Source organism: Phyllobates terribilis, unplaced genomic scaffold (assembly GCF_046119375.1).
Source record: "Phyllobates terribilis strain yellow unplaced genomic scaffold, ASM4611937v1 Scaffold_8__6_contigs__length_399053987, whole genome shotgun sequence".
Taxonomy (NCBI): Eukaryota; Metazoa; Chordata; class Amphibia; order Anura; family Dendrobatidae; genus Phyllobates; species Phyllobates terribilis.
Genome location: NW_027362768.1, coordinates 106,490,814 through 106,508,186, shown reverse-complemented (window position 1 = coordinate 106,508,186; position 17,373 = coordinate 106,490,814). Strand labels below are relative to the sequence as shown.

Here is a 17,373-nt window from a genome sequence, read left to right as displayed (position 1 = left end):
CCAAACTGTTGCATTTGCCCATTTTCCTTTTTGTATTTTTTAAAATGTAAAAGATTAAAATATATATATTTTTTTCCCTAAAATACAAAGGAAATGTGTCTTCTTAAATTTGAGGCCTTTTAGAGATCATTTCACCTTCAACTTGCTTAACTGTTCACAATAACAGTAATTTTGACCAGGGGTGCCCAAACTTTTACATGCCATTGTGTGTAAATGAGCTGTTACGCTCTATGGATCGAACACAGAACTACCCAAGAATCTGTCTCCAGAGCTTTTATTTTTGAGTATGATAAAAACTGATTATACTCTCATGGTAAAAACAGACAAAGTGACCTAAAACAGTTGAAAATCTTTTCCAGTACATTGATGAAAATAACCCCCTCTTTTGCGGTAAAAAAAGAAAAAAGAAAAGGCTTTAAAATCATTGTTCGATCATACAAAGTATGGTTGTGTGAATTCAACCTTACTTTCTATGAGCAGACAATCATTTTAAAGCTACATATGGCTTTCTTTGGAACGACCCTCTAGATCAGACATTATGGCATATTTATTTATTATATTTTTTCATTTTTAAACATTGATAATGACGTTAGACTTTAATTTTTTTTACTTAGTTACCACTAGCACATTGGCTATGGGTGTTAACCTTCCTGCTCATTTAGTCATCATAAAATCAACCTTGCATTATGCAGCTGGAATGTTTCAGGAGTACAGCGAGACCGACATGCTGCAGATGATTGGCAGGGCAGGAAGACCTCAGGTAAGTAGATTTGCTGTACTGGAACGCTACCTCCCCTTTTTTTATTCCTTTTAGGTGTTGTATAACTATTTCTTTTAGGACTCAAAATTGCAGGGCTCAATGCTAATTTTTAGCTACTCAAAAATGTAAAAAAAAAGTGACTTAATATGAGTTTAATGTATCACATTTTACCAATTGTAAATCGAACAATAAAGTATCATTATGTATAAAGACTGGAGGTTTATATTGCTGCCATAATGACATCCACATTGTATGCCGTAATTCTGCAGTCATGTGAAATTAAAAGTATTTGAACACTAACCAGGTTCCTGCCATGTGACACATGTATTGCTGGCCATAGATGTAGAAGTTATATGTATTTAGTTAAGAGTAATATTTGAATATGTATTTAATTGTTTGTCGCCAGTTTGATACGACAGCCATAGCCGTTATCATGACAAGGGTAAGCACTAAAGAAAAGTATGTACAGATGCTAGATGGAGCGGATACCATTGAAAGCAGGTCAGTGTTCATCCTACAAAATATTTTAACTTTAGACTGAGTCGTATTATAGGTATAGAATAGTATAATCAGCCAGAGATAAATATACAGTGTAAGGGTCAATGTAAAGATTAAGTGTTTCAAATTTTTTTTTTCAAATTGGCAGTACAAGGGACGATAAGAAACTGTGTAATATATGTTACTTGCGAAAAATTCCTCTTTCCCTGTTTAGGGTAGATGTCAGCTTTCCCGCATAATTTTTTAATCAGAAGATAGGGAAAACGCCAGCCTGAAGTGTCTTTTCTGATGTCTTTCTGGATGTACTTTGCAGCGGCTTTGTCGTTTGTGTTTTTTATCTTAAATTCCATATATAACGTAGTGGAGCCAGAAGAATTGACTGGTCTTTTCTTTTAGTCACTTCATTCCTTTGGAAGCAGGTGCTGGTATGTGGGAACCTGCATGGGGGAAAAATGTTGAATACGTGTTACATAATAGCGAGAAGTAGAAAATAGTGTACACATGGCTGTTCATTTTGAGGAGTCAGCTGAAACAACAATTGCATATTAATATACAGTACATATGGTTTATGCCAAATAGAAGGCCTGAAGAGTTATAATCAGCTGGCCATGCAAACAAAATTTTTGTTGGTTCGTTTTACAGATTTTGAGGCTGTCAAATGGCTATCTATTTCCTATGGTGTCTGGGAAATCTTTGGAGTAGAGCTGACGTTTGGGTAATCTGGGATCGAAGGGATGGATTTTTCTGCTTGATATTTTGTCTACTTTGAAAATAAGCAGTGTCAAGTGTCTGTAAATCATGTAAATCTGCATGTCAATGGTAGATTTAGTACAGATTACTGTTGATTGATCATCTGCACAAGATTTGTTCTATAACTGTTTCCACCTTAGGGTCTTATGGTTTTATGTGTATGGTTTTATATAATAAAGAAGCACTCCCATCAAAGTTTTTAAACTTTTTAAAAAAAAAAACAACTATTTTTATTAAAGATTATCAGATATTTTATAAATCCAATTTAACAAAAGAGGTAAGTACATATAGATGAACAAACAAGTACACTTATTTCAATCATAACAAAAAATAAATTTTTTCTTGTGTCCAGCAAAATTCTTTAACATCAAATTTTCTTTATGGACAACCCTCTCAATAGGAACAATGGTCCACTCAGATTCATACTTTATCTATAAGGAAAAGAAAATTATAACTGACACAATACACGAGACACAGGGGAAGGAGGAAGTGGGGGGGGGGTATGTACTTGGTTAAAGAGGAGGGGAAAGAGGAAAAAGATAATGCATTGGATGATAAGGAAGAGAAATTAAACAATTGTTGAGTCCAATAATAATCTCATGGAGCCCACACCGTATTAAACAATTCAATCTTCACATTTAAAGTAGCTCTTAATATATTGCAATCATAATATTATATAGCACTGTGTACTTACAATTGCTCATTTTGTCTTTTTACCCAGTTATTACTTCTCTTTTCTGTGCTCTATGCAGAAGCAGGAAGTCTCTTGCCCCTGCATGACTTATTCCCCTCTTCACCTCCTGACCCAGCTGCAGTGACTCCTAATTTGCGCAGAGAAAATTTACCTCCTGTTTCCACATAGAGCTTAGAGGGATTCAGCTGGTCAGTTTTTAATCATATGTCATAGACCTAATGGAAAAGAGAAGAATTACCTGGGTCTAAAGGCAAAATGGGCAATTGTAAGCACACAGTGCTATATAATATGGTGATTGCAATATGTTAAAAGGATAAAAACTTTTATGGGAGGAGGGCTTCTTTAAAGTGGTTGCCCCATTATAAAATTATTCAGATGTGGTGATGATCTTCCCTACTTACCATATTTTCTGAGAGTTGCAGAACATTTCCAACTTTCATGTCCAATTAATGGTTGACGAGACAAAATTGGCAAAATGTTAAACATGGTTGCGCTGAGTTGCTCCTGCTACAGAGGCCACCCATAGACATCCATATCTCCCAATTAGTATGTGGAATAGTTAATGGACCTTTTGGTAACTGAGATATTTGGACAGTGTTTTATTTTCTTCTTTTGTATGTTTTATTACTTCAACTTTGTTGGATCTAGCTGTCTGGTTTAGGGGAACATAAAACATGATCTTCAATCTCGATGACTGCGGCCTTTGTTTATTAACAGATCATTTAAAAAAATTTTTTTTTCCACACAAACAATTTTTAGTAAATTGTGAACCATAAGTTTTAATAAGTTTACAGAAAAAGACATATTGTTTTATGTATGTTTCCTATTTCCACAGCCTGCACAGGCATCTCGTTGAACATCTTAATGCAGAAATTACATTGCATACTATAACTGATGTTAACATTGCTTTAGCGTGGATAAGATCAACTTTCTTGTACATCAGAGCACTGAAGAATCCCTCTCATTATGGTATGTTTTCACCTATAGGGTCACAAATGACAAGCAGCGCAATAGTGATTTATAGGAATATTAAAAATCTTGTATTTCGTACATTTTAGTTAATATAATTATATGCAAAAACAGCTCTTCATCAATGTAATAAGTATCATCAAAGAACTGATACACAGATATGAGTGGAGGTAAAGCGTGGTACCAGAATCAATAAGCAAAAGCGCGGTTGCACAAATCTGAGGTCAGAGATGGCAGAATTTATGTAACAAGATGTGGTAGTGTCAAACATTAATCAAAAAGTACAGCCTGGAAACAGTCTGGGTCTTATCCAAAATGGCAAAAAAATAAACATTTTTACTAATCAACTGAAACCAAAAAACATTGTTGCACAGGTTAAGTGTGGAGGTAGTGAGTGGATTTAAATGCTTAGAAATGCTAGGCGTTAGGCTCATTCAGATGACTGTGTTTCACATACGTGTTCTATTTGTGTTTTTTATTGATATAATAAATTCCCCATTTATTGTTTGGGTGCTTTCCCATATCCATTGTTTTTTTTGTTTGTTTTTTTTTGCAGATTGATTGTCCGCAAAAAAAAAATACAGAGAAATGTCGAATTTTGATCCAATTTTTGGACCAAAATCACACATTCAAAGCAAGCGTTCTGTTAAAAAAAAAAGAAGAGATAACGCTCAGATGTCATCTATGTGTCATGTGCGTGTTGTCTGTTTTTACTGTTTAATGGGCAGTTGGATTTTTTTTTGTGCATACAAATAAAACGAATATCACAATGATCCTAAAAACTGACAGACGGACTGACAAATGAGTCTAGCACAATGAGGAAAAATTATCCATTTTTGTGCAAGAAAGCAGACATCTGAATGAAGGTGAGCCTAAACATGTAAGAACACTAAACTACTGTTTTTCTAGGGGCAAAACACCAAGTGTTGTTGAACACTATAATTTGGATCATCACAGATTTGTTACAGTGATATTGTGACTCCGCAAAGCTAATGTCAATGGGTCAAAAGATGCTTGAAGAGTGGTTCTCAACTTTGGTATTATACCTGCCACTAAGACTGCTCCAAATATATTTTAGTGAGATCAGTACAAAAGACTGGCACTCACTTATAAGCCTAATTTGTGAAGTTTATTCCATATTCTTCATCAACAGATGAAGACTATGGAATACATTGCAAGAATTCTGCATACAAGTGAGTGCCAGTCCTTTGTACTCATCTGAGTGTGGGACACCATCCCTAGACACGCGCACGAATAAATTGAACGAGTGCCGACTGAAATTTATCTTGGACTAGATTTCAGTGAGTGTATACAAGGAGTGTGAACTTGAAGAATAAAATTGTTTCTTTATTTTCACTAATCTCCAACTGAAGTTTAGGATTTTCTTCAGTTATAAATATATTGTATTTTTACTGATGGTTTATCATTGCACTTTATTGCATTTAATTTCATTGATTGAAAGCAAAACGAATCACATGGACTTATTTATATTTTTTCAGGTTTCCCACAAGGATTGGATAAAGTAGGAATCGAAGCTAAATTGCAGGGTAATCTATGCAGTTATTTTTATCTATGTTTTAATATATCTATTATTATTCTGTAATTACCTACTGTATATACATTCAATAGACAACTATATTTTTGTTTGTACACTTTAATGGGATTTTTCAGGATCACAATATTGATGGCTTAGCTTACATCATCAGTATAAGATCAATGAGGGTCCAGCTCTCCGCCACCCCCTAATTAGTTGTTTGAAGGAACTATTTGATTAATGCTGCAATACTTAGCACAGTCGCTACTAAGTGTGATTATAATCATAGAAACATTTTTTATAGTGATGATAAAGATTCTGGAAAAAGATCCTCAATTAGTCCTCAATAGTGGACAAGTGGATGTTTGCATTTGTTAAACATTATTTGCTATATATATGCATACCTTTCAACCAATTCAGATAAAATGGGACAGTACCACTGTTACTGGAAGTTGGGAGAATGTCTCAGCCTCAACTGTATCTGTGTCTATAGGACACAGATACAGTTGAATATGAATACAATTGTGAAGGAGGGAACAAAAAGATCCCTACTCCACCATTCAATCTGGGTAGAGGCGTACCAGGCACACTACCACACTGTCCCTGGTCCCCCTCTATTATTGAATACTGTATTTGGGGTGTGAGGCTTCATACTGTGTATGAGGGAATGTACTGTTGGTCTTCATACTATGTGTGGGGCTGTGGAGGTATCTCACTGTGTGTGGGTGACTGTTGGGGCATCATACTGTGTGAAGGGGCTGTGGGGACATTAGACTGCTGGATGCTGAGGGGGCATCATACTGTGTGGGGGAGAATGGGGGATATTTTACCATCAGGGGGGATTATACTGTATGTTGATGGCTGTGGGGGAATCATACTATGTGTTGGGGTTTGTGGGGGCATTACACTGTATGAGAGATTCATACTATGATGCCCCAAAGCCCTAAACACTATTTGGGGGACATCATACTGTGTGTTTGGGTCGACTTATTATGGGATTATTGTTGGGGGCTGTGGGTGTATCTTACTGTTTGGCTAGGCAGTGGAACATCATGACATCACACTGAGTGGTGGCATCATACGCTGAGGGGTGGACTGTGAGGGGTCATCATACTGTGAGGGGGGCTGAGGGGACACCATAATGGGAGGCGGTACTGTGGGGTCGTAATACTGTTTGGGGGCAACACTATGTGGGGGACAATAGAGGCAGTGTACTGTGTGGGGGAGAAGCATTGCTGTGTGGGCACAAGCAACTGACTGGGTGAGGTTATGAAAGTGGCTTAGCATAAAATAATTAACATGGTACGTTATGCATTATGTATCCCTTATCTTTCAAAGCTGTGAGGTATGCATATGTGTAATTTACATATTAACAGTTGTTATCAAATGCTAAAACAGTGCTTTTTTATTTAAGCAAACCTAGGATTCATGCATGTGACAGAGCCAGGGATAGGGCTTTTGTGGAAGTTTACTAAGGCTGCATGGCCTCATCTGCTGCTGTACAGACTCCATTCGGGGCTGTACTTACTTGGATATTCTCTCCCAGAAGAAATGCTTCTAAGAGAGACTGCATGTGTTCATATCTATGGGCACAGTATTAAAGGTCCATATGGTTCTGATTGTGAGATTATGTACATCAAGAACACAGCTCTGTGTAAGAGCCCATTTAGTGAACTGGGTGCCTTTTAAATATGAACAGCAGTATATATAATCTCAGAGGTTTTTTTAATCTTAATTTATCCTTTTTACTAGTCACAAAATAAATTAAATAATTAAATAATTATAATTTTGGACCAGAATACTAATCATTCAACCCTTTTTATAACAGAGCTTTGTTTAAGAAATCTTAATGATTTATCATCAGTTGGATTAATCAGAATGGATGAAGAAATCAATTTCAAGCCTACAGGTACCCCATGCCTCAATAAATCACGTTAATCTTCATACCTATTGACTTTCCGTACTTTTTTTCTATTCATCTTTCTTAGTTTTTTTCCAGTATACACATCAATGCCATTCAAAATCCAAGACACCGGCCATTATCCATTAAGACTGGCTTTTTGTATGCCAATCTTAATGTGGGGCGTGCAGGAATAAGGTGCTCCAAATTCATTGAAAGGTGCACATCACTTAATAAACTTTGGCACATCTTATCAATGAAGTGCTCCTTGCAAGAAACTTGCCAGAGACTTGTCACGAAAATCTGCAGTCACTCAATACATGCTGTGAGGATTCTCCGGTGCTGGCGGTCAGAATGAGCGGTCGTGTGACCACAGGTATGCAATATGTATACTCCTGGCCACATTCCAACTAGCCATGCACGGTCTTGGGGATTTGCAAGTCTACAGTCACATAGAGTGGCTGCAGACTTTCATGAAAAATGTGGACAATCCTATTACTATACATACCATTTTATAGCGCCTGTTTTTGTGGTAAATGTGATAAAAAAAATCTCTATGATATTTCAACTCTACCACCTGTTTTCCTTCATACCATGCTTACACCAGTTGTATGCTAGAGATAACTGCACAAGCTGACCAGAAATCAGTCTAGAGCTGATCTCCGATGGGTCTAATGCAGTATGATGCTAGAAACTGGTGATGGTGCTTCACATAAGCAAGTTTTTGATAAAGTTTTTTAAGTCAGTGGATTTAAGAGTGGAATGTAAAAGGAGGGGAAGTGTATTTTTTTTTTTTTTAAATGTTTTTGTTTTCACAATCCACTCCTTCCTTTGGCTTCAAAAATTGCACCAAAATGACACCTTTGAAAGCCCCCTTATTACCACAAATCAACCTCAGAACACGAAGATTGGCTTCACACAAAGCATTTGTTGGAAACCAAAGCCAGATTTGGATCTATCTTACCATCCTTCATGATAAAATGTATTTTATTTTTATCATTTAACCATCTTTATTTTCCTTCCTAGAAAATGGTAAACTGATGACCTCGTACTATATTGCCTTTGACACAGCAAAACTGTTTAACACAATTCAAGGAAAAGAAACACTGGCTGACCTGGTAACATTATTTTGCTTTTTGCCATAATTTATTTGTGATAAGTGAAATTTAAAGAGGTTGTCCACTACTTTTACATTGATGACCTATCTTTAGGTCTGAAACCCTGCAGCCCGACGATCAGCTTATGTTATCGGTGTTGTCGGCAGGAAATACTCACTTTGCCGAGCTGCTCTGTCTACTTATAGTGGCCGAGGCTTGGTCCTGCACATCCGCTTTCTGTTCAAATTAATAGGAAGCGGATGTGCTGTAGCCTGCGACGGCCACTTCAAGTAGACGTCAAGTGAGTATTTCTTGCCGACGGCCGCCGCCGACAATCGATAGCAACTGATTGGCAGGGGTGCCAGGTGTCCAACCCCAGCCGATCAGACATTGATGACCTATCTAAGGGATAGGTCATCAATGTAAAAGTAGTGGACAACCTCTTTAAAAGTATTTCATTTTTAATAAAACTCATTGTACCGGAGTAACATTCCAAGCTACAACAATTAGTACCGCTAATCATATAAAGCCAGACAAGAACAGTGCATCAGCACTGCTATGTATAGAGAAAATCCCGATCTCCTATAAACGCTGCCTTTCACAGGAGGATTGTCATGACCAGCATGAGGGTCTTCAGCAAACTCTTGTCTTTCATGACAATCCATCAGTGCCCTGAGATCACGCCCCAATGTGCACCTGGAATTATGTGCTCCCCTGCCGGCTCATGGTAAATGCTGCTGTCAGAGACTGACAACGGGATTTAACAGGTTAATAGCCGCAGGAGAAGCTCTGATGCACCCGATGCTGTTAGAGGCACATGATGGCTGATTAAATCAGCCGTCATGTGCTGGGAAAGATGCAAAGGTAGGGAGCCATGATATGATGTACCGGAAAAAGGTTAATACTATACCCAATACAGCATATCTCTACACTGAAAAATTAGACTTTTCAAAGGCAAATATTATTTATCGAACTAACTAGCAGAAAAGCAAGTATGAAAATAATAAACAACGCCTATGAAATAAAAATATCAGTCCCACAAATAAAAAAATAATACGCTAAGCAATAAAAAAAAATACCTATAGCATGGTTCTAAAAGGTGACATTTTGCTTGAGGCAAAATTTACTAATATGGGTTATCATCTTGTATTACTAAATGTATCAGTGAATTGCCTCTTCAGAGAAGAAGAGGACTTGAACTCTGTAACGCCACCTGTTGGAAGCAGCAATCCTACAAGTTACTATTGACCCTTTAACGGGCCTTGAAATGTGACTTGGGATAAAAGCCAAATCAGAATTTCAGTTTGCAGACCGGTGTTTCGGGGTATTACCCCCTCATCAGTGCAAAGTATGAGAATTGATTCGGCTAGGTGAGAGGCTCTGGACTGAGATCTAAAAGGTAACTTTTCTCCTTGAGGAGAGTGGCATGCCACGGTAAGGAGGCTTATTCGCTGTGCAATGCTCTTCTGGGAAATTTAATATGCAAATCGCCTCTTCAGAGAGGAAGAAGACTTGAACTCTATAGCACTATCTGTTGGAAGCAGAAATCACTATCGACCCTTTAATGGACCTTAAAATGTGACTTAGGTTAAAAGCCAAATCAGAATCTCAATTTGCAGAGAATTGCACTGCGAATAAGCTTCCTTACCTTGGCATGCCTAAATTAGCAATATTATTAGTTAAAAGTATTTATTTGTTATTCATAGGTCCTACTGATATCTACATGTAAAGAATTCTCAGATGTGCAACTCAGAACCAGCGAAAAGAAAATACTTAATTCATTGAATAAGGATAAAAACCGAGTAACCATCAGGTAATATTGGTAATAATCAGCATTAATTTTTTAAAGTTAATTTAAGCAAGAGTAAATTCTGCGATATACAGTGGTCCACCACCAGTAATTCGGAAGCTCCATTTGGCTCACAACTCTCAATTGTGTGACATACAATACGAATTCTGAGTTGAAGTGACCCTCCAAACAGGGACTGAAAAGTGACTATATACTTCCAATGTATAGTCATCTTACCTAGTGCCCAATGTGTGCATCCCAATGCCTCCTCCATTCACATCACATCCTCCTGTTTTCAAAATGGCTGCCTCAGTGGCATGGGAAGCATAGAGGAGCTGAGCACACTCCAGATGCGGTTAATACTTGCTATGTTACATAGTCAGTATATGTCTCCAACTGAGCTAACCACTTTATTTTCAGATTATGACCTTTATGAAAAAAAGAAACAAACAAAACAAAATGAGTAATCATGCATTTTCACACAGGCCACTAGAGCTTTTTTGGATTCATACTTCCTATCCTTTAAGAAAGAGTTTTCAGCAGGTTCAGTATCATCAGAGGCATAATTACAATGACAGGTAACCTCTATACACAGCTGATAACAGAGGATCCAACAATCACAACAGACAATATCACAACTCTCTCTGCTCACCCTCCTTTGACAATGACCTTTACACATGCTCATAAGACACTTCAATATAAAAGATAGGGTCAAGGGTGTGACAATTGTGCCTATGTACATGTGTTGTTTCCTGAAACAGGAAGTTAGTCTGAAAACTCCCAAGTGGCCAGTGTGAAAATTGCTCGATTTTTATTTTTAATACAGATTTTTTTTTACATAGTCCAATGTAAATAACAAACTGTCCTTTTATTTTTTGTTTCATGAATTAATAGCCCATGTGAAAACAAGAAACTCTGCAATATACTTTATTAGAAAAATCTGCTTCTTTCTCCTCCTGAGATGATCATTTATTTTCAAAATTCTTAATTCACAGGTGCAATCTGTATTCAGTGGAGGAAGATTTTTTACACTACTGAGATAGGAGATGACAGTAGCTACTGATAAGACTATATGTAGGGGAAAGCGAGGAGAAGCTTCTAGCTCCTCCCACCTTCCCGCTACCATCTACAAAGAATCTTATTGTAGCAACTCTTATTTCCTTTCTCAGTAATGTAATAATCTGTCCTCACTGAATACAGATTTTATCCGTAAATTGAGAATTTTAAGTATAAAAGATCAGATATTAAAGTTTTATATATACTATTCACTTATGAAATAGAAATAAAAATGACAGTTGCACTTTATTTAATAGCTTCCCTTTCAAATTAGAGCGATTGCTGATGCACACGCACACCGGTTCCCGTCAGCCCCCTGCATCATGAGCATGAGGCACCAGCTTGGAGGTCTTCTTAACCCCTTCCCACAAAGGGACACTTTATTCATGTCCTGGGAATGGGTCTTCACAATGTGGATGGATCTCAGGAGCTGAGCTCCCTCCACACGTGGCAGATATTGGCTATATTAAATAGCCAGTACCTGTCTCTAACAGCCGCTGCCAATGCGGAGTTGCGATTGCGGCTGTTAATTTTAAATGTTTGTTTTTTTAAAATGGCTAATTGAAACTTAGTTTTATAGAACTTCAAGTTTACATAAATAAAAGATACAGCCCCAACCATTGACTTAGCAATGGTCTCTACTTGTGAACAGCTGAAAGAAAAAGGTCAGCTTTTCAGGATTACACAGATGTTAGTTTAAAGTATATATCGAAATATTCAAAAGTATGCATACACAGCCTTTTAGTTTTGGCCTTTTTTCCCAAGCTTCTATTTAGAGATTTAAAAATGCTAGGGAAAAGTATCTACAAAATACCATTAAAAAGCTTTAAGTGCATAATGTTTTTTCATGAATTTTAAAATGCAGAAATAAAAACAAGTAATGGAGGCCTGAAACAACTCTTAATTTAAGTACTACTGGTCAGACATTGAATTTGAAGAAAAGCTTTGCAAATAATGACAAAAATAACTTTCTAACGACATTAACAGTAAAATTATAGACATGCATAACATTGAAAAAATATAATAAAATATATATTGTTTAGTGAGCACTGTTGGATCAATTCTGAGAAAATTAAAGCTGAATCTTACCACCAAATACTGCCTAGATATTGTCTTCTGTAAAAACTCGGTATGACTGTGTAAGAGGGTGACCGGGATGGTCATGCACCTCTTCCCTCTGTGTGCACATAATGATGTACTGTGTTTATTCTATGAGCATGTATATGATCTACTGTCGGACGTGTTAGCTACAGGGTCAGTTTAGGTTTAGGTATAGTGATAGATACGATTGGGGTAGTGCAGAGGTGGGCACTTTAACATAGGAGGTAGTTAAGTCAGGAAACAGTTAAAGAGTAGGGAGCTGTTCAGTGTGGAAGGAGCAGGACAGTGAAGATGGGGGGGGAGTTCCTGTTTTGCAGTTAGTTAGAGGTGCAGGGGGGCATGAGTAACACGGTCTGTCCAGCAGCAGAGTAACGTCAGTCTGTAAATCTGAAACAGACTTTCCCGTAGCATTCAGGGCCTACGGTCCACAGGAGCCAGCAGTGAAGCTTGCCTCAAAATCTTCCCAGAAGGGGAAGTCGGACAGGGATTAGTCCAGAGAAGACTGTACAGGACTCTTAGAACTGCGAGCGCCTCAAGGGCAAAAGCGGCCGACTATAGAAGGACAAACGGACAGTGAACATCAACACATGCTGTACAAGGGACTGTGACCCTGGAAAAGTATCTATCCCATGCTGTATGTTCTACTATGTTGAATTGGGATCTTCAAGTAAAGTTCTTTTTTACAAAATGGAGTGGAAGTCCCTTAGTGTGTCTGTGGCAGTTCCTGAAGTGGAAGAACCAGAGACCTGTGACCAAAACGTGAGTGTCATGCATCATACGCACAACACAGGAGAATTGGGACATTTGTGTTTGTCTGGGAGCCGAAGTGAAGGAACACAGTATTCCCTCGTCATCACAACCGCCCTGGGCCCCTTACAACTGTAAAAACAAAACTTTTGATGGTGAGAAGAAGGTAGAGAAGGTGAACATAACTAGAGCTCTGCATACAGCTGGCTAATATAAAAGGGTTACTGGAAAAGGTGGAATAACGTTTTTTTTTAATTACACAGAACAAAAATGTATCAGTCTGGCCAAATTGTGAAAGTTAATCTTTAAGCAAAACAATGATTCATAGAACAAGGCCAAATAAATACTGGAGTGGTTGTACAACAAAAGATGACTTTTCTTCAATGGCCAACTCAAAGTGAAGATCTTTTGATAATTTGTGGTATTCTTGGAAAATTGCTGTTAACTTGAACTACCATTGCAACTCTGTCAAGAAGAATAAGCCGAAATGAAACAGAATAAAAAGCTGGTTGAAGTCTCCCCACCCACCCCCACCTTGACCCTCCTGGTATACCATATCATGAGATGTGTGGGTCGTCATTGCCAGCTTTTAAAAGCACTGCATGTGTTTTTTGTATTTTTTGTATGCTCTGTCTGTATTCTGTGTGATCACCAAGTGGTTGTGATGTTAATTGCAGCCTGTCAAGAGCTTTGCTAGCTTGTTGCGATAATTTATTGAATTTGTTTTGTTAAAAACTGGAACACCTCAATGGAACCTCTCACCTACAAAAATTATAGTCCTCTATTCTAGCCTCCAATGCCATCTTGTTCTGCATTATGATAGCCCTTGAGCGTGGTGGAGGAGGTTAATGGAACACCTGTTGCTGAACGTCTGGCTCTTTTTCTCATGTTGTGTAAATGCTTTCTATTGATTTGTGTAGACACTGATGCCCTAGGCTTGGTATATAACATCCATTTTCACGGCTAGCACAGGATGGATCAATTGTGGAACCAGTGGTACGGCCATTTCTCCAAAGTGTCCAAGAAGCCGTTTTTCAACACAACATTACCAGGCTGCCTCTTTGCCGTATTATTGTGAGCAGCCTGCATGGCCTATATGTGCTACCATGGTGACTTGTTGCTTCGTGATCAGTTCCCCTGTCTGCTGAGCTATTACCCTTTCTTCACTGTCCAAATGCTGATCGTTTCAATTCTTTGTTTTCCCTTCTTGGTTTGCTCCTCTCCAGGTGTTTCTCATTTTCCCATTTTGGTTTGCTCAATCACATTCTGGGTGGGGTTTTATATGTTCCCCCTTCACTCCACTTCCTTGCTAGCTATACCTCTTGGTGGATGTGCGTTCAGGAGTTCTATCCCCTTCTGCTAAGGAGTTTACCTTGTTTGGTAAACTCCAGTTGTATTCCTGCAGTGAGTCTGTTTGCTTTCCTTCCCAGCACCTTTTCCTTTTGCCATTGTTAGGTTCTTAGTTTTCGCCTCTACCTTATATGAACGTGATTTAGTATCTCACCCTGGGTTTTCGTATCCCTTGTCACAGTTTATTCTCCTCTTGTTGGCAGTGTGTTGCTGCCTCCTCTCTGGTTCTTCAGGAGGTATGAGAAACCCCTCACCGCCTTTTAGGGAGTTAGCTCTGAGGTGATGTTTTTAGTTGTGCGGCTAGGGCATTTCTAGTCAGTACAGGCACTAGTTTGGGTGTAGGTGCGGCATCTCCCTGTGGTTGAGCTTCCCTTTGTCCATTACCTGTCTGGGAGTGTGTACACGTTCATAACACATGGCCTGCAGCAGCAGCGGACTTGTCTTCCATCGAGCACATCTTGGACGTCATTGGTCGGCAATTGTAAAGGGAGCTGCCAGCAGCAGATCTGGATGATTTGTGTGCCCAAGTGCATTCAGCGTGGCAGAACATTCCTCAGACATCCAGTAATAACCCTAATGATGGCAGCCAAGGTCTGTAAGTTTGTGTATTTCTGCGCATGTGACTCATTCTCAATACTGGACAACATCTGCAAGGAGTTTGTATGTTCTCCGGCCGTGTTTGTGTGAGTTTCCTCCGGGTTCCTCCCACACTCCACAGACAATACTAGTAGGCAATTTAGATTGTGAGCCCCAATGGGGACAGTGCCGATATTGTCTGTGAAGCGTTGTGGAATTAATAGACTGTTTCCATTTTTTCATTATTTCCATATGATTAACATATCTATCGATTCTCTAAATTTCATAATTCCTTCTTGGTGTTGCACTAATATAGATATATATTTATGTGTGTTTTTTGGCATTAATAATTTAATGTCTTATATTGCATCACTTCTGTCTCTAGGGCTCTTGACAGTACTTCCAATATATGACTGTCACTCTCTTTTACATCGCTGCTGTTTCCTGTACTCCCCGCGGCTGTGTCGCTCACACTATTATTATTTTTCTTGTTACATGCCTCTCTAATATGTTACTTCCATATGCTTATTTTCACCTTGTCATTTTACACATATGCTTGTAGAACAAATGTTTATTTTGCAGAACTTCATCTTGTCCAATAAATTAAATAAACATAATTCTATTTGTACTATATAAAGTATTTATGTTTATATATACTCTATTTCTTCTATATATTTGTTTTTGCTTCTTGTAAACAATGCCTAGCATAATAATTGAATTAAAGCGTTTTTAGTAATCAGAAGAATGGAGTCTTTTTTTTTTCTCTTCAGAAACATGGACACTCTTGTCCACTGGCCGTGTCTAGTATTGCAGCGCATTTTTAATCAAGTGATTAAGGCTGAGCTTCAATGTCGAACAGTGGAAAACCTTTTTTAGCATTTGACATGCATGGTTTTGTGCTTTTACTATTCACTTTTTAGTAGAATTGATTATCTCAAACTTTTTTTTGGGGGGGGGGGTGAACATGAATTTTTTATAGTTTTAATTGAAAATAAAATCTACATTTTTTTCTGTATTTCCTCGATTCGTCCATCTCCTTATTCAACATTATATTAACCATATTACTCATCCATACTACAAGAACATTGTATACTAATATCTACCTTGTTGAAAAAAATGTAGGTTTCCAATGGAAGGGAAGATAAAATCTAAGGAAATGAAAGTGAATTGGTAAGCAACGCATATGTATCTTTCATCCTAATAATGATAACTCCAAGAAGTTCCTTGGTTATGTAAAGATATGCTACAAGATGTCAGCAACACTTTGTAATATACATTGCAGCAGCTACAATGTGTACATGGCAGCAGGGAGCTGTCAGAGCGGCTGGAGGTTTGTCATTGTAAACAGCCACTCTAATGAATGAGCTTCAATAAAAAACACAATAGAATTAGGGAATGATTACACTTTGCGTTTTTGATGTGGGTTTTTTGTGCATGAAAAAACATAGGCTATGTCCAGAAAACTTCAAAAGGAATTACCTGCATTTTGAATGCTTTTTTTCCTCAATGGAGAAACGCTGTAGTAAAAAATGCTAAAATAATTAACATGCTACATTTTTTTAAATGCACCTCAGGTTAAAAAAAATTGCACCGCTCTTTGAATGATATTTTAGAAATCCCATTTTGCAGTAAAAGGGTGCTTTTTTTCTACACAAAAAATGCAACAAAAACACTGTACCCAAGACTTTAGACTTGTCCATGCACAGCTCAGAGATATCTTACTGCGGAAGAACTTCATAAGTGATACTTAATGTGCTTTATCTATATAACATATATGTTATGTCTCACCTGGGAGATGGATCCTTAAAACCTTGGTCTGGATGAACAGTTCTAGTGCAGCACAGATAGGTGACGATGGTGCAGAGATGCAATCAAGTAGGAATTTCTATGGGAGATGTGGCAGAGCTACACAGATGTAACATATAAGGGACAATTCATTAAGACTCCCATTACGTACACCAGTAAACATGGAGGACTTAATGGAGTACAATGCATCAAATTCATTAATTGGTGCACGACACTTAATGAATTTGGCGCATCTTTCTGTGGCATGCACCTTGCTAGAAATGCTACTCCAGTTAATGGCTGGAATAGCATTTCTGGCATAAAAAAGCGCCAGAAATTTTGCAGAATTTGATGGGTGGTGCAGTTGAGTCATGTCCCACCACGGCTCCCTATCTCCACCCATTTTGGAGCAGCTACTTTAAACAAATGTGAAAATAACCAAAGTCTCACAATTTTTTGTGCAACTTCACATTGTATGAAAATTTAGTGAGTTTTTAAAGTGTTTTATGCCAGTATTCTAGGTTACAAGCTTTGATGAATTTCCCCCTACCATACCATAAACTATTGGATGATCTTTTTCTTTCTAGTCTCATACAGGCTCAACTTGGATGTCTTCCTGTTCAAGATTTTTCCTTGACGCAAGATATGGCAAAGATTTTCAGACATGGCACAAGAGTGGCAAAATGTGTGTCTATATATATATATATATATTATTTTAAACTAGTTAGAATTAAATAATTGTATGTCTCTAGAAATTAACTAATTTA

At 37.8% G+C, this 17,373-nt stretch overlaps 1 protein-coding gene across 1 annotated transcript in view; it reads left to right on the top strand.

Annotated features, from left to right (window-relative positions):
• The window catches only part of HFM1 (helicase for meiosis 1), a 161,775-nt gene that overhangs the window by 76,592 nt on the left and 67,810 nt on the right, over nt 1–17,373 (top strand). Inside the window, exons 17-25 of the mRNA XM_073645240.1 lie at nt 615–760; nt 1,167–1,261; nt 3,538–3,671; nt 5,171–5,218; nt 7,034–7,114; nt 8,132–8,223; nt 9,909–10,015; nt 15,944–15,991; nt 17,194–17,291. Of these exons, the coding sequence (XP_073501341.1) occupies nt 615–760; nt 1,167–1,261; nt 3,538–3,671; nt 5,171–5,218; nt 7,034–7,114; nt 8,132–8,223; nt 9,909–10,015; nt 15,944–15,991; nt 17,194–17,291 (849 nt within the window). The remainder of the gene's footprint in view (nt 1–614; nt 761–1,166; nt 1,262–3,537; nt 3,672–5,170; nt 5,219–7,033; nt 7,115–8,131; nt 8,224–9,908; nt 10,016–15,943; nt 15,992–17,193; nt 17,292–17,373) is intronic.